This window comes from Podarcis erhardii (genome assembly GCF_964252035.2).
Source record: "Podarcis erhardii genome assembly, chromosome: 12".
NCBI lineage: Eukaryota > Metazoa > Chordata > Lepidosauria > Squamata > Lacertidae > Podarcis > Podarcis erhardii.
The window spans coordinates 1,247,199-1,270,654 of record NC_138513.1 but is presented as its reverse complement, the minus strand read 5'-3'; the positions used below and the strand labels follow the sequence as shown (position 1 = coordinate 1,270,654).

Sequence of the window (23,456 nt, the reverse complement as noted above, 5' to 3'; positions counted from 1 at the left end):
TGTTTCTTTTTTGTTGCAGATGGTGATGAATCAGAAAGGAAGAATAAGGGAGACCAAATCTACACAATGGAGAAGCGGTATCAATATTTGGAGTGTATAGAAAGCTTCAGAAGAATTCATACAGAGGAGAAGCCATATCAGTGCTTGGAATGTGGAAAGAGCTTCATTCGGAAATCGTATCTCCGTTCCCATAAAAGAACTCACAGAGTGGAGAAACACTATAAGTGCTTGGAATGTGGAAAGAGCTTCGCTTGCAAGGTCAATCAAACAGCCCATGAAAGAATTCATACAGGGGAGAAACCCTATAAGTGCTTGGAATGTGGAAAGAGTTTCATCCAGAAGAAAAGTCTCACACGCCATCAAAGAATTCATACAGGGGAGAAACCATATCAGTGCTTGGAATGTGGAAAGAGCTTCAGTTGGTACTACAATCTCAGTTCTCATCAAAGAACTCACAGCAAGGACAAACCGTATCAGTGCATGGAATGTGGAAAGAGATTCAGTCGGAAGGATAATCTCAATCTTCATCAAAGAATTCATGCTGGAGAGAAACCATATCAATGTTCGGAATGTGGAAAGAGGTTCAGTCATAGGTTCCATCTCACATCCCATCAAACAACTCATACAGCGGAAAAGGCATTTCAGTGTTTTGAATGTGGAAGGAGCTTCACCCGGAAGGAAAGTCTGACTTCCCATCAAAGAATTCATACCGGGGAAAAACCGTATAAGTGCTTGGAATGTGGAAGGAACTTCAGTTGGAAGATTAATCTGACTTTACATCAAAGAACTCATACAGGAGAGAAACCATATCAGTGCTTGGAATGTGGGAAAAGCTTCATCCGGAAGGAAATTCTCACTTCCCATCAAAGAACTCATACAGGGGAGAAACCGTATCAGTGCTTGCAATGTGGGAAAAGCTTCAGTCGGAAGAGAAGTCTCACTTCACATGAAAGAAGTCACAGCAAGGAGAAAGCATATCAGTGCATGGAATGTGGGAAGAGCTTTAGCCGGAAGGATTGTCTGACTTCACATCAAAGAACTCATACAGGGGAGAAGCCCTTTGAGTGCTTGGAATGTGGGAAGAGCTTCACTCATAGAGCAGGTCTCATGCACCATCAAAGAATCCATACAGGGGAGAAGCCCTTTGAGTGCTTGGAATGTGGGAAGAGATTCAGTCAGAGAACTGGTCTCATGTCCCATCAAAGAATCCATACAGGTGAGAAGCCATTTCAGTGTTTGGAATGTGGAAAGAGCTTCAGTCACAGTGCTAGCTTTAAGAACCATCAAAGAATCCATACAGGTGAGAAGCCATTTCAGTGCTTGGAATGTGGAAAGAGCTTCAGTCGGTACTCCCATCTCAGTTCCCATCAAAGAACTCACAGCAAGGACAAACCATATCAGTGCATGGAATGTGGAAAGAGCTTCGCTTGGAAGGAAAGTCTCACTCCCCATCAAAGAATTCATACAGGGGAGAAACCGTATGAGTGCTTTGAATGTAAAAAAAGGTTCAGTCAGAGTGCCCAGCTCTCCGTCCATCAAAGAATTCACACAGGGGACAAATGATACCAGTGCTCAGAATGTGGAAAGAGCTTCATTCGAAGCGCCTATCTCACTTCCCAGCAAATAATTCATACAGCGTACCAGTCTTCCAGAACTGGAAGACGGGGGAAATATCATCAAAGGAAGAATGGCAAGAGAAGCTGAGGTACTATGCAGAGTTGGCAAAGCTAACACATAAACTGTCGGGGAAAAGACAATATTGAGATATTGGGAACCTTTTACATCATATCTGCAGAAACAACAACAAAAAAAGAGTCATTGGCAGGATTTAAATAAACTTTGGAATTTTATTTACAAAAATACGAAACTTAATACGACAATATAGAAGTAAATATAAACAGCAGAATGTAATATAAGATATAATAAACCAGTGATGGAAGTTGAGGGAAGTCCGCAGGGAAGGGGAAAATTGAAATCTGAACGTACGTAATGTAATGATTATAGACATTGTTAAAAAATAAAAATCTAAAATAAATGATTAAAAAAATAGAATTCATACAGTGGAGAAGCCATATAAGAGCTTCAGTTGGAAGAGAAGTCTCACTTCACATGAAAGAACTCACAGGGAGGAGACACCATATAAGGGCTTGGAATGTGGGAAGAGCTTTGCCCAGAAGACAAGTCTCACAGCCCATGGAAGAATTCCCACAGGGGACAAAGCCTAACGGTGCTCAGAATGTGGACGGAGCTTCGGTCAGAGAGCCCAACTCACTTCCCATTAAAGGATGCCTATTAGGAGAGGCATAGAAACAGAATTGTAGAGTTGGAAGGGACTACCAGGGCCGTGGCAGTGCTGGAGTGTCTGCTGAAGCATGCCTGACAGATAGTCGTTTAACCTCTGGTGATGAGCCTGCAAGGAAGGAGAGGTCACCATCAGAATTTTCTTCCTGATGTGTAGCCATTTGGATCCTACCCTCTGGAGCAGCAAAAACAAGCTTGCTCCATCTTCCATGTGACCCTTGATCATCTTGGTCACCCTCCTCTGTGCATGTTCTAGCTTGTCAATATCCTTCTTAAATTGTGGTGCCCAAAACTGGACACAGAACTCTGGTGGAGTCTAACCAACTTGGGATACAGCGTGACTATTTCTTCCCTCAATCCAGACACTACACTTCAGTTGTTGCAGCCTAGAATAGCATCAGCTTTGATTGCTGCTGCTGCACTGCACTGCTGAAGAGGAGAAGGGAGAGTGGAAGAATGAAAAGCCTTTGAGTGGTACATGGGTGTTCTATCCAAGGGAAACTGACTACCGCACCAGCCGGAGAACTTCCTTAGTGCTCAGGTCCCCAGCTGTCAGGAAGGGAAGGCAGGATCAGCACCAGGGAGAGGATCAGAGGAGTGTGCTTCAAGGCCACAGCTAGAAAGCCAGCAGCAGAGGGAGAACATCCATGTTGTCTTGTGTGAAAACAACTCAAGTAAAAGCCTCACTATTTTGGAATCTCAACTCTCATGGATAGTAATGGGGTTACCAATTCTCCTACTCGGGCTCAAGCAACTAAGTTTATGGAGGATTTTTTCCAAGAGCTTTGGACACTTTGGGAAGGACTCTAGCAAATGCCTTTATACTTATCTACTGTCATGTATTTTGACCAAACTGCGGGAGGCAGTGGAAGACAGAAGTGCCTGGCGTGCTCTGGTCCATGGGGTGACGAAGAGTCAGACACGACTAAACAACTAAACAACAACAACACTGTCATGTATTAAATACTGGAAACTCATTGTTGGTCTTAATTTTCCGACGTGACCTTAGAATATGCACATACAGCCCCTTGGGTGGGCTGGAGAATACTAGGATCAAAATATTTGAAATCCCAGGTGACTCTAGAAACAAAGTCATTTAGAAAGATATGGAACATATTGCCTAATAAAAATAAAGTTGATCTATACTCGCATGCCAAACTCGCCCTGTGGGGAAACCCCATAGTAAAAATTGCTAAAAAGATGTTACTATGGAAAAATTGAGTGGAAACAGGTGTATTGACTCTGGAGCAAGTGATAGATGAGGAATGTTATAGTTATGCTGCTCAAAGACAAAAATATCATCTACCAGTTGGGGCCCGGAGGCAATATCTTCAGTTACAACATCTCCTAACTGCTCTCTTTGGGCCAGGAGCTTTCTCAGTTTCTGAGACATGTGAGATACTGGAACAATTGAGCAATTCACTTGAAACTAGAAAGCCAGGAATTACTTTTTATACCTACCTACTAACAATAAAGGGACACGGGTGGCGCTGTGGGTTAAACCACAGAGCCTAGGACTTGCCGATCAGAAGGCATTTCGAATCCCCGTGACGGGGTGAGCTCCCGTTGCTCGGTCCCTGCTCCTGCCAACCTAGCAGTTCAAAAGCACACCAGTGTAAGTAGATAAATAGGTACCACTCTGGCGGGAAGGTAAACGGCCTTTCCCTGTGCTGCTGTAGTTTGCCAGAAGCGGCTTAGTCATGCTGGCCACATGACCTGGAAGCTGTACGCTGGCTCCCTCGGCCAATAAAGTGAGATGAGCACCGCAACCCCAGAATTGGCCATGACTGGACCTAATGGTCAGGGGTCCCTTTACCTTTTACTAACAATAAATAAGTTTGATATGTAGTCCTTAAGGAATGATTGGAATAAAGAATGAGAAATGTCAATATTATCTGGACGGTGGGAACGTATTTTAGAATCTGTTGGACTCCACATAGAGGTCTGTATAAAAAGGATTTGCTAAGGTTGCATTATGCTGGAGATGTGGTAAGGACAATGTCTCCCTGAAACATTGGTTTATAGCCTCTTGGGCTTGCCATTCAGAAGGCTGGTGGTTCAAATCCACTTGACAGCGGTGAGCTCCTATTGCTCTGTCCCCGCTTCTGCCAACCTAGCTGTTTGAAAGCATACTGGTGCAAGCAGATAAAGAGGTACCACTGCGGCGGGAAGGTAAAGGGCGTTTCCGTGCGCTCTGGCTTCCGTCATGGTGTTCCATTGCTCCAGAAGCGGTTCAGTCATTCTGGCCACGTGACCAGGAAAAGCTGTATGCAGACAAAAGCCATCTCCCTCGGCCTGAAGCGAGATGAGCGCCACACCCCATAGTTGTCTTTGACTGGACCTAACTGTCCAGGGGTCCTTTACCTTTTTATATACCTAACAGTACTAGGGTTTGGGAGAAAGTGCTGGTTTGTATAATTATGGCCGATCAGAAGAAACTAAAATTTTCAGCAGAGAATATTTTTGTGAACTAGATACCTACTATATGCAAGTTAACGGGACAATGAAAATGGTAGCTAACCCTCTGAGGCATCTGTAGACCAGTGGATTACAGTGGCAGAGGTGTCTTCCTGGGCGTCCAGGATCAGGCCCCAGAAGACTGGAAGGAAGGAAGGGGGTGGGACAGGGACGCTGCCTTGAAGGGGTGGGACCCCCCCTACATCCACCCCCTTCAACCCCCCCATCCTTCAACTCGCCAGGCCCGCAGCCTTGCGGGGAAGGGCGATCCGTGAACGGGACTCAGCTGCACGTGGGATCTGGTTGCTTCTTGTCTGGTTTTGGCTACAGCCAAACAGAAGGTAAGGATGGGGATGAAAGGAGATGCAGCCGGGGGGGGGCACGCTTCCCCTGCAAGCTTTTTCTGGCCAAGGGAGAGACCAGCTCAGATCCCCCAAAACACAGCATCTGGGGGGGGGGCAGCAATGCGCGGGGCTCCTCCTGCGCTCCGGCTGTGGAGGAAGAAAACGCAGAGAGAGAGGGGGGGGATGTGCTTGGGATGTTTGGCTCGCCAAGGGTTAAAAGGAACTGAGCTGAATTCCTAGAGAGGAGATGAAGAATGGGGGGGGGGGGACAGGTCACTTCCTGCAAGCGGGCGGTGGATGTTTTGCGTGTCTCCTTTGCCAGCTTTGCTGCCTGGGTGGCTCCTGCTGCCATCGGGTGAGTCTCCTCTCTCTCTCCTCCCTTTGGGGGTCCCAGGGCTGCAGGCGAGGGTGCAGGGGGGCCGTGTCCAGGTCATGCGTGCCCCCCAGGGTCCTGCACCCCCTCCTTGCTCCCTGCAAAGCCGGGGGGGAGGCGGGTGGTTTGGCAGGAGGGCTGCAACCCTGTTCTTCCTTCAGAGCCAAGGCTGCTCACCGCTTTGCTTCAATCCAGCCAGACTTGAGTTTGCTGCCATAGCAGAGGAGTCTCCTGGGGGTCCAGAGCCCCGTCTAGTCCTGTTGAGTCTCAGTCAGTCAGGCTGGAGTCAGTCTTCGCCCCTCTTGGGGGAGGAGAAAGAGCAGGGAGGAGGGGGGGCTGGGCCAGGGAGGGGTCAGGGCCCCCCTGCAGGAGTGGGGGGTCTCTTCCTGCTTGGGGGAGGAGGCGGGGTGAATCCAGAATGTGTCCTTTTATTGAAAATGCATCTCTGGTTATTTGTGGGGCTGAGGAATTCGTTCATTCCCCCCCCCAATATAGTCCTGCCCCCCACAAGGTCTGAGGGATGGTGGACCGGCCCCCTGCTGAAAACAGTTGTTGACCCCAGTTTAGGCTTTATCCCCCCCCCCCCGTGTGGATCCATTGCTCCGTGTCCGCTTCTCTGGAGCAGCAGAAAACAACCTTTCTCCTTCCTCTATGTGACATCCCCCCAGGGTCCTGCACCCCCTCCTTGCTCCCTGCAAAGCCGACTTGAGTTTGCTGCCATAGCAGAGGAGTCTCCTGGGGGGTCCAGAGCCCCGTCTAGTCCTCTTGAGTCTCAGTCAGTCAGGCTGGAGTCAAAACAAAACAAATTCCTTCCAGTAGCACCTTAAAGACCAACTAAGTTAGTTCTTGGTATGAGCTTTCGTGTGCATGCACACTTCTTCAGATACCTGCATGCACACGAAAGCTGATACCAAGAACTAACTTAGTTGGTCTTTAAGGTGCTACTGGAAGGAATTTTTTTTGTTTTGACTATGGCAGACCAACACGGCTACCTATCTGTAACTGGAAGGCTGGAGTCAGTCTTCGCCCCTTTTGGGGGAGGAGAAAGAGCAGGGAGGAGGGGCTGGCTGGGCCAGGGAGGGGTCAGGGCCCCCCTGCAGGAGTGGGGGGTCTCTTCCTGCTTGGGGAGGCAGCGGGGTGAATCCAGAATGTGTCCTTTTATTGAAAATGCATCTCTGGTTATTTGTGGGGCTGAGGAATTCGTTCATTCCCCCCCCCAATATAGTCCAGCCCCCCACAAGGTCTGAGGGATGGTGGACCGGCCCCCTGCTGAAAAAGGTTGCTGAGCCCTGTATTAGGCTTATCTCCCCCCCCCCCCGTGTGGATCCATTGCTCCGTGTCCGCTTCTCTGGAGCAGCAGAAAACAACCTTTCTCCCTCCTCTATGTGACATCCTTTTATATATTTGAACATGGCTATCATATCACCCCTTAACCTCCTCTTCTCCAGGCTAAACATGCCCAGCTCCCTTAGCCGTTCCTCATAAGGCATCGTTTCCAGGCCTTTGACCATTTTGGTTGCCCTCCTCTGGACCCGTTCCAGTTTGTCAGTGTCCTTCTTGAACTGTGGTGCCCAGAACTGGACACAGTACTCCAGGTGAGGTCTGACCAGAGCAGAATACAGTGGCACTATTACTTCCCTTGATCTAGATGCAATACTCCTATTGATGCAGCCCAGAATTGCATTGGCTTTTTTAGCTGCCGCGTCACACTGTTGGCTCATGTCAAGTTTGTGGTCAACCAAGACTCCTAGATCCTTTTCACATGTACTGCTCTCAAGCCAGGTGTCACCCATCTTGTATTTGTGCCTCTCATTTTTTTTGCCCAAGTGCAATACTTTACATTTCTCCCTATTAAAATTCATCTTGTTTGTTTTGGCCCAGTTCTCTAATCTGTCAAGGTTGTTTTGAAGTGTGATCCTGTCCTCTGGGGTGTTAGCCACCCCTCCCAGTTTGGTGTCATCTGCAAATTTGATCAGGATGCCCTTGAGTCCATCATCCAAGTCGTTGATAAAGATGTTGAATAAGACCGGGCCCAAGACAGAACCCTGTGGCACCCCACTAGTCACTCTTCTCCAGGATGAAGAGGAACCATTGATGAGCACCCTTTGGGTTCGGTCAGTCAGCCAGTTACAAATCCACTGAGTGGTAGCATAGTCAAGACCACATTTTACCAGCTTCTTTACAAGAATATCATGGGGCACCTTGTCAAATGCCTTGCTGAAATCAAGGTAGGCTACATCCACCGCATTCCCTTAATCTACCAGGCTTGTAATTCTGTCAAAAAACGAGATCAGGTTCGTCTGACGTGACTTATTTTTCAGAAATCCATGCTGACTATTGGTGATCACAGTATTCCTTTCTAGGTCTCACAGACTGCTTGCTTAATGATCTGCTCCAGAATCTTCCCTGGTATTGATGTCAGACTGACTGGGCGGTAATTATTTGGGTCCTCTCTTTTCCCCTTTTTGAAAATAGGGACAACATTTGCCCTCCTCCAGTCTGCCGGGACTTTGCCTGTTCTCCAGGAATTCTCAAAGATGACTGCCAGTGGTTCTGAGATCACATCTGCCAGTTCTTTTAATACTCTTGGATGCAGTTCATCTGGCCCTGGACACTTGAATACATCTAAACTAGCCAAGTATTCTTGTACTATCTCCTTAGTTATTCTGGGCTGTGTTTCCTCTGCTGAATCATTTGCTCCAAATTCTTCAGGTCGGGCATTGTTTTCTCTTTCGGAGAAGACTGAGGCAAAGAAGGCATTGAGGAGTTCAGCCCTTTCTGTGTCCCCTGTTTGCATTTCACCATCTTCTCCTCTGAGTGACCCCACGGTTTCTTTGTTCTTCCTTTTGCTACGAACATACCCATAAAAGCCTTTTTTGTTGCTTTTAACCTCTCTAGCAAGCCTGAGTTCATTCTGTGCTTTAGCTTTTCTGACTTTGTGTCTACACGTGCTGCTATTTGTTTGAATTCCTCTTTGGTGGTTTCCCCCTTTTCCATTTTTTGTACACACCCTTTTTTAATCTTAACTCAGTTAAAAGTTCTTTAGATAGCCACCCTGGCTTCTTTAGGCACCTTCCATGTTTCCGTCTCATTGGTATTGCCTGAAGTTGTGCTTTTACTATCTCCCTCTTAACAAACTCCCATCCATCATGAACTCCCTTTCCTTTTAGTATTACTGTCCATGGGATCTCACCCAGGACTTCCCTAAGTTTTATGAAGTCGGCTTTCTTAAAGTCAAGAAATTGAGTCCTAGTATGCTTGGCTGCTCCTTTCTGCTGTATAGTAAACTTCAGAAGAGCATGATCACTCGCGCCTAGTGATCCTTCCACTTCTACCCCAATAACCAGGTCATCAACATTGGTTAGGACCAGATCTAAAATGGCTGTTCCTCTTGTTGCTTCTCCCACTTTCTGGACAACAAAGTTGTCTGCAAGGCCAGTGAGGAATCTGTTTGACCTTATGCTCTTGTCTGAGTTTGACATCCAACAAATATCCGGGTAATTGAAGTCCCCCATTACTACTATCTCCCTTCCTTTTGCATGCTTGGCCATCTGTTCCAGGAAGGCATCATCTATGTCCTCCGTTTGGCTTGGGGATCTATAGTAAACTCCTACAATGAGGTCACTGTTATTCTTCTCTCCATTAATTTTGACCCAAATGCTCTCACTTTGGCTTTGAGGTTCTAAATCTTGGATCTCTTCACAGGTATACACATCCCTGACATATAACGCCACTCCTCCTCCTTTCTTGTCTGGTCTGTTTCTCTGAAATAGATGGTATCCCTCCATTATTACATTCCAATCGTGGGACTTATCCCACCAGGTTTCAGTGATGCCTATTATGTCATATTTAGTTTGCTGTACCAAGAGCTCAAGCCCATCTTGTTTATTTCCTATGCTTTGCCCATTAGTGTACAGACATTGAAGTCCATTAATCATTCCCCCGTGTCTCTTCTTTAAGGATTTTTTCCTCCCACCACTAGGTCTGCATGCTGTTTGCTCCATTTGGTCTATGACATTTGGATGATCATCTTCATCAGTTGATAGACTCCTACCTTCAGGAGCACTGTCTCCCTCCCCCACATTAGTCAGTTTAAAGCCCTCCTGATGAGGTTTCTGAGATCCTCTCAGGCCTTGTTATTCATTTGGGGGTCTCCTTTTCCTAGGAGATCTCTCCCCTCCTGACTGGAAGGAGACCCTGGTTTAGTCCATTTTCCCACAGCTCCTCCCTCTCCTGCCTCAGACTCAGCCCTCCAGATTACTGTATTTTTCGCTCTATAAGACGCACCAGACCACAAGACACACCTAGTTTTTGGAGGAGGAAAACAAGAAAAAAATTATTCTGAATCTCAGAAGCCAGAACAGCAAGAGGGATCGCTGCGCAGCAAAAGCAGCAATCCCTCTTGCTGTTCTGGCTTCTGGGATAGCTGCACATCCTGCATTCGCTCCATAAGATGCACACACATTTCCCCTTACTTTTTAGGAGGGGAAAAGTGAATCTTATAGAGCAAAAAATACGGTAAATCCTGCCTCCATACTCTCCCCAGACCCTCCACTGGGTCTTCTTCCTATCTAAGCTGTGAGACTCCTTCTTCTGGCTAGAGAGATTCTCCCCAGATCAGAATCAGTTCTCCCTCAGAAAAGAGCCTCTCCAAATAATAATAATAATAATAATACCCCTCTCAGATCAGGCCCTGTCCAACTCTTTCCCTCCGAAAGGGCTCCTCGGATTTTCCCTCCAAAAGGGCTGGCAGCCAATCAGAGACAGAGAGAGAGGCTCCCGCCCCCTGGTGGAACCTCGGAGGCACTGCACCCCCACACTCCACTCTGGCTCCACTTTCCCTCACAGGCCATTTCCTAACATCACTACAGGGGGTCTCCTTTTCCTAGGAGATATCTCCCCTCCTGACTGGAAGGAGACCACAGAGCCCAGATGGATGAGCCAGACTCTGCTGGCCCTGAAGCAGGAAGAGGCCATGCCCCCCAAACTGGGAACAGCGGTGGAATCTGGGATAACTCTCTGCTGAAGATCCAGGGTGAGGAAAACACCTTCAGCTCAGAATTGCAGAGACAAAATTTCAGGCACTTCTGCTACCAGGAAGCCAAAGGACCTCGAGAGGTTTGCAGCCGACTCCACCACCTTGACCGTCAGTGGCTGAAGCCAGAAAGGCACACGAAAGCTGAGATGCTGGATCTTGTGATCTTGGAGCAGTTCCTGGCTGTCCTTCCACCGGAGATGGAGAGCTGGGTGAAGGAATGTGGAGCGGAGACCAGTTCCCAGGCGGTGGCCCTGGCCGAAGGATTCCTCCTGAGTCAGGCAGAGGAGAGGAAGCAGGCAGAGAGAAAGCAGGTGAGAGAGACTGTCCTCTGGAGACTCCCAAGGGGCTCTGAACATGAGAGAGAGAGTATCCCAAAATTCTCTCTTAATCCCCCAACCTTTTTTGGAAAGCCTCCAAGGAATGAGATCGGATACCCCTAAAGCTTTTGCCTCTCCCAGTCCTTTTCTAATGTTTCTCTCCATTCTCTGCTTCCAATCCCTTTTGCCCTTTCAGGGAAAGATTATCTTTGCAGAAACGGGCCTGGATTCCTCTGTGGCAGAGAAGACTCCATTGGACACCAAAGAGAGACCACTGGGTAAGGAGGAAGGAGGGTTTTTTCCCATTTGGTCACACATTCTGTAGATTTTGCCACTAATCTGTGGGGAGGACACTAGGGGCCAAGAGCCCAAAGTGGGGACATGTATTTTTACCTAGCTAAGATACAAATGTCAAAATGCACTCAGTAGGTGAGACTTTTTTACAGGCCCCCCTGTAGTTAGAGATGCACTGCTTCACCTCTAAGAGAAGCATGTGAAAATGGCCTGGCACTTACCTTTGTCTCTCACAGGTGACAGAATGATGCTGGCCAGAGATGCTTATCCATCTTTGCATGAAGGCAGAGATGCAGCAGCCATGGAACCAGATCAGGTAGGGAGAATGAAGGATTGTGGGGCAAAGAGTCCCTAATGAATCTCTCTCCTCCTTCTCTTGGCTGTAAAGGCCATTGCAGGAGCCTTATGTTCTGAGACTGGTGAACAATCACCTCACGTTGACTAGCCTCCTGAATGCTGCTAATACAGTGGTACCTCTGGTTACGTACTTAATTCGTTCTGGAGGTCCGTTCTTAACCTGAAACTGTTCTCAACCTGAAGCACCACTTTAGCTAATGGGGCCTCCTGCTGCCGCCGCGCCGCCGGAGCACGATTTCTGTTCTTATCCTGAAGCACTATTTCTGGGTTAGCGGAGTCTTTAACCTGAAGCGTATGTAATACGAGGTACCACTGTATTATTTATCAGTAGTTGCAGTTTTATTTACAGATTTAACATTTAATGCTAAAAGAGGCTTCTAAATAGTTGACAAATCATAAAAACAGTGGCCAGAATTCACCTTTCCCCTCATTCCCCTCCCCGTGACCCGCAGTACCCCCTGAAGTTGACTTTAATGCATTGTGAAGGTTCCCCCCACCTCCAGAACAGTAGATGGGGAGAGCAAAGAGAGGATCCTTCCATCTGGGAAACTGGAATCGATGAGCAGAGAGAATTACGTATTTTTCGCTCTATAACACACATCTGACCATAACACGCACATAGTTTTTAGAGGAGGAAAACAAGAAAAAAAAATCTGAAAGAAATAGTGGATGTATCATTTTTGTACTTCATGCTGTGGCCACAGACATGTGATTTGATGGTGAGTTTGGGGTAGCCCAATGCAAAAATCCTGAGAATCCATGTGGATCTGCGCATTGTAACCACGTTTTTGCACCATTGCAGCCCCAGGCAACAGTGGGTGCGTGATGTTTTTTGTCAGGGAAGTGCCATCGGAGCGCAGGGTGGTGGAGAGGCTCTCGGACGCTGGGGAGGGAACCAGCAGGGAAAGAGGGAGATCTTCCACTGAGGAAGAAGGGAAGGAGGAGGAGTCGGAGGGAAGGCGCAGGGACGCTTCCAGCGAGACCAGTGGAGAGAGCTCAGGACCTCCCCTGGGGACGCCCACTCTGCGCAGAAAGCTGTCGCGCAGGGAATCCAGGCGGAGACTTCCTGTCAAGGAGCTCTTATGTTGGAAGAAGTTCAGGAAACGCCCACTGACGGATTCTGCCAGTGATTAAGGCAGCCACGAAGTAAGGGCTGTCCAGTCAGGGAAAGTTTTAGCCAACTACTCAGCTTGGAGCGGTTTTGGCGCTTACGCACAAGCAACCCCTAATCCCTTTATAGCAATCCGTCAGTCACCGACGTTGTTTGTGCGGAGGAGGCACTATGAGCAACACAGAAGGAGGTGGAGGGGGAGGCAGGGGAGTACCAACTCTGGAGGAGAGAAACACAGATTTGGAGCAACAGCTGGCTCTCCTAGCGGCGCGGCTCGATGAGAGGCGGGCTCAGGATGCGCAGGGGAAACCCACCCCCATCTCAAGGAAGGTACCGGGACTGGTGCCTACGTTTGGGGGCGATCCGAGGAACTACCAGGCTTTTAAGACAGAGGTGCAGTATGCACTGGATCTGCAATATGATGACTTTGTGGACAAGGGGGCGAGAGTTGCCTTTGTGGTCGGACACCTGGAGGTTGGCACCAGATAGTGGGTTAGACCACTGATGGCATCTGATAATGATGCCCTAAAAGACTTGAGGAAGTTCTTTGCAGCCATGGATCTGATGTTTTCCAGCCAGATTGAGCAGAGCATGGTATGCAGGCAGTTGATGGCGTGCAAACAAGGGAGCCAATCAGTCAGAGAGTACTGGTCGCGACTTGCCATGCTCATACACCGACTTGGTTGGGATTTGACTGCGGAACCGATTCAGATGTTATTTGAGGAAGGCCTGGCCCCCTCAGTAAAAGATGAACTTTCCCGCCGCCCCGCCCACAGTCAATGGATCAGCTGACCAAGGCTGCGCTTGCCATCGGAGCGAGGCAGGAAGCGCGGGCTCTGGAGAAGCAGGAAGGCAGAGGAGAGCGTTGGAATGACTTCCGCATTCCTGAAATACCAGAGCAACCTTCCCCGCCAGTGGAGCCAATGGAGATCGGAGGCGCGCACGGGGGGTTTCAAACTCTGGAGAAGTTCGAAAGAAGGAGGGGAAAACGACCAAGAAGTGTTTCCTCTGCCAACAGCCAGGAGTGAGGAGGAGGGGCTTAAGGAGCAGGGAAAAGCCAACGCTTGGCTGCCGATAGGGCCCAGCAGCCAGGCGAACAACCAGTAAATGTGCCCAAGCCAGAGCCCTCCCGAGCAGCCATTGCCATAGAAGTGGTGCTAGAGCTCCCTAACGGCCACCCACTCAAGATAAAGGCGCTGTTGGACTCAGGCAGTTTTTGCAATTTTCTTAGCAAGGAATTTGCGTTAGAGCACCAGCTGCAGACTCTGCCACTAGGGAGTCCCTTACAAGTCACGACGATCGATGGGAGGGAACTCCTGGGGGGGGGGGAGGTAACACACCAGACGCCCCCCATGAGAATGAGGATTGCCAGGCACACTGAAATTATTGCCTTTCATGTAGCCACTCTGGCAGGACCGCCAATTATACTGGGAATGAGCTGGCTGGCACTACATGATCCATTAGTGGGATGGCACTAGCGGACGGTCTCATTCGGGTCAGCTCACTGCTTGGAACACTGCCATGGGGGGGAAACCCCGAGGATGGCAATAGCCAGAGTGGCAGGGATGGTGGTGGGAGAGAAGGGGCAGGTACCACCGCAGTACGCTGATTTGCAAGATGTCTTCAGTGAGAAAGAAGCAGATAGACTGCCCCCTCATAGACCCTTTGACTGCCAAATCAACCTACTCCCAGGAGCCCAGCTGCCAGTGGGCAAACTGTACGCCATGTCGGACAGGGAGATGCAGGAGTTTTGGGAATTTATAGACAAGAACCTGAAAAGAGGGTTCATAAGGGAATCAAGGGCGGTGGGGGGCAGTCCAATGTTCTTTGTGGACAAGAAGGACACTAATAAACCCAGGCTGGTAGTGGACTTCCGGGCCGTTAATTCGGTGTCGGAACCAGTGACCTTCCCCATGCCCAGGATTGACAACATTTTGACCAGGGTGAGGAAGGGAAAGGTTTTCACCAAGCTGGACCTAAGAGGGGCGTACAATCTGATCAGGATGAGGGAGGGAGATGAATGGAAAACCACCATGTTCACCCCTCTGGGGGCCTTCGAGTATCTCGTTATGCCCTTCGGACTCCAAGCGGGTTCAGCGTGTTTCCAATCTTTCATGCATCACGTTCTGGGGTCCTTGCTGTACAAGAACTGCGTGGCCTTTTTAGATGATGTGTTGATCTATTCGGAGGACGAGGAGCAACATGTCAGAGATGTCCGGGAAGTGCTCAAGAGGCTACAGGAGCACCAGCTGTGGGTCAAACTGGAGAAGTGCCAGTTCCACACCCGAGAGGTCAAGTTCCTGGGGTACCAATTGTCAGACAAGGGCCTAGCTATGGATCCAGGCAAGGTACAAGCGGTACTGGAATGGAAGACACCCAAGACCAGGAAGGACGTGCAGAGGTTCCTGGGGTTTGGGAACTTCTATCGGAAGTTCATCAAGAACTTTGCCCACTTAACGGCACCCATCACAGATTGCCTCAGTAGCAAGAAGAAGTTCGTCTGGACGGAGGAAGCGCAGCAATCTTTTGAAAGGCTAAAGAAGGCGTTCGCTTCAGAAGAGCAGCTCTTGCACGTGGATCTGCAGAAGCCAATGAGGCTGGAGACCGACGCATCGGACAGAGCGGTGGGGGCTGTACTGCTCCAGCCGGGGGGAGGAAACCAGTCCGGTTGGAGACCGTGTGCCTTTTTCTCCCGGAAGTTGAACAAGTCAGAGCAGAACTACACGGTGTATGACCGGGAGCTGCTGGCTATCTACGAAGCGTTTCGATGCTGGAGACATTTGCTGATAGGGGCGCAGCACAAGATCCAGGTGTGCACGGACCATAAGAACCTGGAATACTGGAGAACGGCGAGGGTACTCAATCAGAGACAGGTGCGGTGGGCTCAGGAGTTTTCCAAATTCCATTTTGAGATTCGTTACGTACCGGGGGAGGAAAACGTCAGAGCAGACGCCCTCTCCCGGAAGCCAGAGTACCTGGAAGGAGAGGGAGCGCCGGAAGAACGAGATGTGATACCCGAGGACCGATGGGTGTGTGGGGGAGTGTTGGTAGGGCGACGGGAGCTTGCAGAGGGGACGGCAGACGATGAGTACGCCCAAAGCAAGATCAGGGAACTCAGGAGGGCAGGAGGAAACCCGGGGGGGGTTGAGGAAAAGGATGGGGCACTGTATTACAGGGGGGCATTGTATATACCAGAGGGGGACTTGAGGAGTAGAGTACTCAAACAACTGCATGACAGCCCCACGGCGGGACATTTTGGGCAACACAAAACCATGTTGTTAGTCACCAGGCAGTTCTGGTGGCCAAAGGTGAGGGAAGATGTATGAGAATATATAAGGGGGTGCGACCGCTGCCAGAGAGCCAAAGGGGAGAGGGCGGCACCCGCGGGGTTACTGGAACCATTACCCACACCAGAAAGACCATGGGAGGCAGTGTCCATAGATTTTATGACCGATTTGCCCAAGTCAAGGGGCAAGACGGCCGTCATGGTAGTAGTCAACTTGTTAACTAAGATGTGCCATTTCATCGCTTGCTCACATGCGGTGACGGCGGAGGAAACCGCCAAGCTGTTTGTGGAACACGTTTTCAGGCTGCATGGTGCCCCCTTGAGGGTTTTATCAGACCGAGGGAAACAATTCACTTCCAGGTTCTGGAGGAAGCTCATGAGCCTACTTCACGTAGAGGTCAACTTCTCGACGGCCAGGCACCCGGAGACCAATGGGCAGGCAGAAAGAGCGAACAGTATACTCCAACAATACTTAAGGTGCTACGTCAGCGAGAGGGAGAATGACTGGGTAGAGAAATTGGCTTTGGCCGAATTTGCCTACAATAACGCGGAGCATGTGTCCACAGGGATGAGCCCGTTCATGGCCAATTATGGCTGTCACCCCAGAGCATTTCCAGGGGAAGAGGAGGAGAGATGGAGTGTGCCCGCAGCTGAACAGTTTGTGGAAGAGATGGAAGCCCTGCACCAACAGCTTAAGATGAACTTGGAGAGGGCTAAGGAAGTGTACAAGAGGCAGGCAGATAGGAGCAGGAGGGAAGGAGAGACCATAAGGGTGGGGGACCGGGTGTGGTTGTCAACCCAAGGGTTACCGTTCAAGGGAGGTTGCAAGAAATTAAGGCCTAAGCGACTGGGACCCTTCGAGGTAACACAGCAGGTGAACCCGGTGGCCTTTAGGCTCAAACTGCCTGACAACATGAAACTACACCCGGTATTCCATAGGTCATTACTCTCACCATACCGGGCAGGGAGGGAATTTCAGGGATGAGAAGGAGAGGTTCCCGTACACCCACAGGTAGAGGAGAGGGAGCGCAGCAGTCACGTAGCGGAGATACTAGATTCAAGGTGGAAGGGAAGAGAGGTGGAGTATCTAGTGGCTTGGGAGGGGGAGCCTGAGTTGGAAAATGCATGGGTGCCAGCGGAAACCATCGAGGATGAGTTTCTCCTGGAAGAGTTTCACCGCAGGTTCCCAAGGAGGCCCAGACCCTTAGCGAGATTCTGGGAGGAGCAATTTGGCACCACAGGCGATGAAGAGGAGTTTGTGGGCTTTCCAGCGTCTGGGCAGGAGGGAGGAGAAGTGTCTGAAGGAGTGGAATCGGATTGGGAAGATTCTCCAGTGGGAAGAGGTAGTAGCAGGTGAAGAGCAGTGTTCGAGTCATCAGAAGATGGGGAAGGTTCCTTCAGGGGGTTCCCAGCATCACCGGCCGAAGAAAGGGGACGGACGGGGGGTGAGGGGGGTCCTGGAGGGGAGGTGGATGTCAGGGAACTACCATCGGAGTGCAGGGTGGTGGAGAGGCTCTCGGACGCTGGGGAGGGAACCAGCAGGGAAAGAGAGAGATCTTCCGCTGAGGAAGAAGGGAAGGAGGAGGAGTCGGAGGGAAGGCGCAGGGACGCTTCCAGCGAGACCAGTGGAGAGAGCTCAGGACCTCCCCTGGGGACGCCCACTCTGCGCAGCAAGCTGTCGCGCAGGGAATCCAGGCGGAGACTTTCTGTCAAGGAGCTCTTATGTTGGAAGAAGTTCAGGAAACGCCCACTGACGGATTCTGCCAGTGATTAAGGCAGCCACGAAGTAAGGGCTGTCCGGTCAGGGAAAGTTTTAGCCAACTACTCAGCTTGGAGCGGTTTTGGCGCTTATGCACAAGCAACCCCTAATCCCTTTACATTTTTGGTGCAGGCTGTAGCCATGGACATGCTATGTGATCTGATGGTGAATTTGGGGTGACCCAATGCAAAGATCCTGAGGATCAATGTGGATCTGTGCTTTATTACCACGTTTTAAGTGGGGAGGGAATGAAAAACAGAAGGGACAAGGAGCATGAGAGGGGTGTGCGGAGAAGCAGCTGGCTAACAATGCAGGAGAGGGGTTTAACGGGAGGGAGGAAAGGAAGGCAAAAGTTCCCCCCCCAGCAAGGCTCCCCCCCCCTCCAACCTGCATGTTTTCCGGCTGCCTGTGAGTCCCTAGAATGCTGGACGCAGCAGCACCGGAGCATGGAGAGGAGGAGGTGGTGGCTGTCGGCTGCGCTCCTAGCCGACGGAACCTGAGCCAGGTGGGCTGGAGCCTGCGCGCTGTGTGACTAGGAAGGAATTAGAAGGAAGGACGCGATCCTGAGGCAGAATGCAGGAAAGCAGCAGCCTCGCTTCTGCAGCCTTCCCTCCTCCGCGCGATCTGATTTTTGCCTGATTTTTGCCCCTGCACTCGGGCCAGTCAGCTCCAGGGACCACACATTCGCTCAATAACACGCACAGACATTTCCCCTTACTTTGTAGGAGAAAAAATGTGCGCGTTATAGAGAGAAAAATACAGTATTTGAAGATCACTATGTGGCATTCCATCCATTCCCCCAAAAGCTTAATACCAGTCATTAAAATACACACAAAAATATAGTTTTGTTAAAACATTAAAATATGCATCCATAATAAAAATGTGCAGCAAAACAATAACATTAAAACAAAACAGCAATGAACAGGCAGAAAACAACAGAGCAATGTGTAGTAGATAATCTGTATGTTGTCTAAGAAGGGGACCTTTCCCTTTTTATTTTAGGGTCTGGTGTGCTTTGAAGATGTAGCTGTTCATTTCACAGATGAGGAATGGGAGCTGCTGGATCCTGACCAAAGAGCTCTGTATAAGGAAGTAATGGAGGAGAATCGTGGGATCATGGAGTCTCTTGGTAAGGCTGCCTTTTGGATTACAATATCACTTTTGAAATTCTTTTTGAAATTCAGTCCCTGAGGCTGTGATCCGTTTCATTTTTGTTGCAGATGGTGATGAATCAGAAAGGAAGAATGAGGGAGACCAAATTTACACAATGGAGAAGCGGTATCAATATTTGGAGCGTATAGAAAGCTTCAGAAGAATTCATACAGGGGAGAAACCATATCAGTGCTTGGAATGTGGAAAGAGCTTCATTCAGAAATCCTATCTCCGTTCCCATCAAAGAATTCACAGCGTGGAGAAACCCTATAAGTGCTTGGAATGTGGAAAGAGCTTTGCTTGGAAGGTCAATCTAACAGCCCATGAAAGAATTCATACAGGGGAGAAACCCTATCAGTGCTTGGAATGTGGAAAGAGCTTCAGTCGGAAGAAAAGTCTCACAGGCCATCAAAGAACTCACAGCAAGGAGAAACCCTATAAGTGCATGAAATGTGGAAAGAGCTTCAGTTGGAATGAGAATTTCACTCTTCATCAAAGAATTCATACAGGGGAGAAACCATATCAGTGCTTGGAATGTGGAAAGAGGTTCTGTCAGAGTGCCCATCTCACAACCCATCAAAGAATTCATACAGGGGAGAAACCATATCAGTGTTTGGAATGTGGAAAGAGGTTCAGTCATAGGTTCCATCTCACATCCCATCAAGCAACTCATACAGCGGAAAAGGCATTTCACTGTTTTGAATGTGGAAGGAGCTTCACCCGGAAGGAAAGTCTGACTTCCCATCAAAGAATTCATACAGGGGAAAAACCGTATAAGTGCTTGCAATGTGGAAGAAGCTTCAATAGGAAGAATAGTCTGGCTTTACATCAAAGAACTCATACAGGGGAGAAACCATATCAGTGTTTGGAATGTGGAAAGAGCTTCATCCAGAAAATAAGTCTCACATCCCATCAAATAACTCATACAGCGGAAAAGGCATTTCAGTGCTTGGAATGTGGAAAGAGCTTCACCCGGAAGGAAAGTCTGACTTACCATCAAAGAATTCATACAGGGGAAAAACCGTATAAGTGCTTGCAATGTGGAAGAAGCTTCAGTTGGAAGATGAGTCTGGCTTTACATCAAAGAACTCATACAGGGGAGAAACCATATCAGTGCTTGCAATGTGGAAAAAGCTTTAGTCACAAGGGAAGTCTCACTTCCCATGAAAGAAGTCACAGCGAGAAGAAAGCATATCAGTGCATGGAATGTGGGAAGAGCTTTAGCTGGAAGGAAAGTCTGACTTCACATCAAAGAATCCATACAGGGGAGAAGCCCTTTGAGTGCTTGGAATGTGGGAAGAGCTTCACTGATAGAGCAGGTATCATGCGGCATCAAAAAATCCATACAGGGGAGAAGCCCTTTGAGTGCTTGGAATGTGGGAAGAGATTCAGTCAGAAAATTGGTCTCATGCGGCATCAAAGAATCCATACAGGGGAGAAGCCCTTTGAGTGCTTGGAATGTGGGAAGAGGTTCAGTCAGAGAACTGGTCTCATGTCCCATCAAAAAATCCATACAGGGGAGAAGCCATTTCAGTGCTTGGAATGTGGAAAGAGCTTCAGTCAGAAAGTTCGTCTCATGTCCCATCAAAGAATCCATACAGGTGAGAAGCCCTTTGAGTGCTTGGAATGTGGGAAGAGATTCAGTCAGAGAACTGGTCTCATGTCCCATCAAAGAATCCATACAGGTGAGAAGCCATTTCAGTGCTTGGAATGTGGAAAGAGCTTCAGTCAGTACTCCCGCCTCAGTTCGCATCAAAGAACTCACAGCAAGGACAAACCATATCAGTGTATGGAATGTGGAAAGAGCTTCGCTTGGAAGGAAAGTCTCACTCCCCATCAAAGAATTCATACAGGGGAGAAACCATATCAGTGCTTGGAATGTGGAAAGAGCTTCGCTTGGAAGGAAAGTCTCACTCCCCATCAAAGAATTCATACAGGGGAGAAACCATATCAGTGCTTGGAATGTGGAAAGAGCTTTGCTTGGAAGGAAAGTCTCACTCCCCATCAAAGAATTCATACAGGGGAGAAACCGTATGAGTGCTTTGAATGTAAAAAAAGGTTCAGTCATAGCGCCCAGCTCTCCGTCCATCAAAGAATTCACACAGGGGACAAATGATACCAGTGCTCAGAATGTGGAAAGAGCTTCATTCGAAGTGCCCATCTCACTTCCCAGCAAATAATTCATACAGCGTACCAGTCTTCCAGAACTGGAAGACTGGGGAAATATCATCAAAGGAACTGAAGGAGGTGAGGACAGCTGACCCCACCTAGGCCTGAAGTCACCCCCCCCCCAATAATCACCCCAGGCCTCAAAACTGTCCAAAATTCCTTTTGTCTTCTAAAAAAAAAATCCAAAACAGCTTTTCTCTGCTCTTCTCTGCTTTTCTCACAAGATGCATAGGAAAAATGTTACTCTTTTATCGGTACGAGAAGGCTTCAAAAAGCTAATGAATAGGCTCTGTCATTGCCAAGAATACTCAAGCCTGAGAACTGACTTTTATCTCATTCAGTTGCAACATCTTTGGACATGCTGAACTTTTCTCATTCCCCTTTCCTCGGAAGGGTGCCAAGAGTCCAAAATAGTCCCGAGACAGGAACTTTCTGTTCATGCTAAGGAGACACACGGGGCAGAAACTTTTCAGAAGGAGGAGAAAGGGGAGGGAAGTGGAAGGGAAATATATACTCTGTGCAAATGGCTGTAAACTCGTGCTTGTTTGTGAACTATCACACTTGCTCCTTCTACCAGTTCGTGGATGGTTGAAATAAAGCTTTTTCTTCGAAACTATTCCTTGAGTGTCTGTTGACTCCCATTTTCCCTTTCCAGGGTGCAATATTTTTCCCCACCCGAGGGCAAAGCCTCGTAAGGCTACAGAACAGTGGCAAGAGATGCTGATGAACTATGCAGAGTTGGCAAAGCTAACAGATAAACTGTCGGGGAAAAGACAATAGTGACTTTGAAAAAGAATGGGAACTTTTTACATCATATCTGCAGAAACAACAACAGAAAGAGTCATTGGCATGATTTAAATAAACATTTGCAATTTTCTTTACAAAAATAGGAAACTTAATATGACAATATAGAAGTAAATATAAACAGCAGAATGTAATATAAGATGTAATAAACTAGTGATGGAAGTTGAGGGAAGTCCACAGGGAAGGGGAAAATTGAAATCTGAATGTAATGTAATGATTATAGACATTGTTAAAAAATAAAAATCTAAAAAAAATGATAAAAAAAAGGATTCATACAGCGGAGAAGCCATATAAGAGCTTCAGTTGGAAGAGAAGTCTCACTTCACATGAAAGAACTCACAGGGAGGAGACACCATATGAGTGCTTGGAATGTGGGAAGAGCTTTGCCCGGAAGACAAGTCTCACAGCCCATGGAAGAATTCCCACAGGGGACAAAGCCTAACGGTGCTCAGAATGTGGACGGAGCTTCGGTCAGAGAGCCCAACTCACTTCCCATCAAAGGATGCCTATCAGGAGAGGCATAGAAACAGAGAATTGTAGAGTTGGAAGGGACTACCAGGGCCGTGGCAGTGCTGGAGTGTCTGCTGAAGCATGCCTGACAAATAGTCGTTCAACCTCTGGTGATGAACCTGCAAAGAAGGAGAGGTCACCATCAGAATTTTCTTCCTGATGTGTAGCCATTTGGATCCTACCCTCTGGAGCAGCAAAAACAAGCTTGCTCCATCTTCCATGTGACCCTTGATCATCTTGGTCACCCTCCTCTGTGCATGTTCTAGCTTGTCAATATCCTCCTTAAATTGTGGTGCCCAAAACTGGACACAGAACTCTGATGGAGTCTAACCAACTTGGGATACAGCGTGACTATTTCTTCCCTCAATCCAGACACTACACTTCGGTTGTTGCAGCCTAGAATAGGATCAGCTTTGTCTGCTGCTGCTGCACTGCACTGCTGAAGAGGAGAAGGGAGAGTGGAAGAATGAAAAGCCTTTGAGTGGTACATGGGTGTTCTATCCAAGGGAAACTGACTACCGCACCAGCCGGAGAACTTCCTTAGTGCTCAGGTCCCCAGCTGTCAGGAAGGGAAGGCAGGATCAGCACCAGGGAGAGGATCAGAGGAGTGTGCTTCAAGGCCACAGCTAGAAAGCCAGCAGCAGAGGGAGAACATCCATGTTGTCTTGTGTGAAAAGAACTCAAGTAAAAGCCTCACTATTTTGGAATCTCAACTCTCATGGATAGTAATGGGGTTACCAATTCTCCTACTCGGGCTCAAGCAACTAAGTTTATGGAGGATTTTTTCCAAGAGCTTTGGACACTTTGGGAAGGACTCTAGCAAATTCATCAGGAAATAACCAGTCAAGGGTGACCAGACCGGCTTTATAAAAGCGAGACAAACTGCAGATAATATTAGATTAGTGGTGGATTTGGTAGATCAAAATAAAGATAAAGACCAGTTTGTAATTATATCACTAGATGCTGAAAAGGCTTTTGACAAAATCTGTAAACAGTACATGGAAGTAGCTTTACTTAAATTTGAATTTCTTTTGGTTATCTTAAAAGGGATTAAAGTAATCTATGAAGCACCTACGTCAAGAGTCAAAGAGAATGGTAATCTCTCTGCCACCTTTCTTCAGGCCTGAGGAACCAAACAAGGATGTCCTATCTCGCCATCGCTTTTCAGTATCTGCTTAGAACGC

At 48.4% G+C, this 23,456-nt stretch overlaps 3 protein-coding genes across 10 annotated transcripts in view; all 3 read left to right on the top strand.

Moving 5' to 3' along the window:
* Nucleotides 1–21,574, top strand: part of LOC309325895 (uncharacterized protein) — a 37,001-nt gene extending 15,427 nt beyond the window's left edge. Inside the window, exons 6-7 of the mRNA XM_081834239.1 lie at nt 20–1,216; nt 20,055–21,574. Coding sequence (XP_081690365.1) covers nt 20–1,216; nt 20,055–20,905 — 2,048 coding nt within the window. The 3' untranslated portion in view covers nt 20,906–21,574. The remainder of the gene's footprint in view (nt 1–19; nt 1,217–20,054) is intronic.
* Nucleotides 1–23,456, top strand: part of LOC309325884 (uncharacterized protein) — a 91,063-nt gene that overhangs the window by 4,056 nt on the left and 63,551 nt on the right. For 2 of the 5 annotated variants that reach the window (XM_081834214.1, XM_081834212.1), the window contains exon 1: nt 9,980–10,824. The exons of 1 other annotated variant lie outside the window; for it this stretch is intronic. In XM_081834214.1, coding sequence (XP_081690340.1) covers nt 10,408–10,824 — 417 coding nt within the window. In that variant the 5' untranslated portion in view covers nt 9,980–10,407. Of the gene's footprint in view, nt 1–3,956; nt 5,458–9,979; nt 10,825–11,026; nt 11,109–23,456 lie in introns of those variants that run through there. 2 more of the 5 variants (XM_081834211.1, XM_081834210.1) reach the window with 2 other exon arrangements.
* The window catches only part of LOC309325917 (uncharacterized protein), a 93,783-nt gene that overhangs the window by 42,931 nt on the left and 27,396 nt on the right, over nt 1–23,456 (top strand). The window lies entirely within an intron of this gene.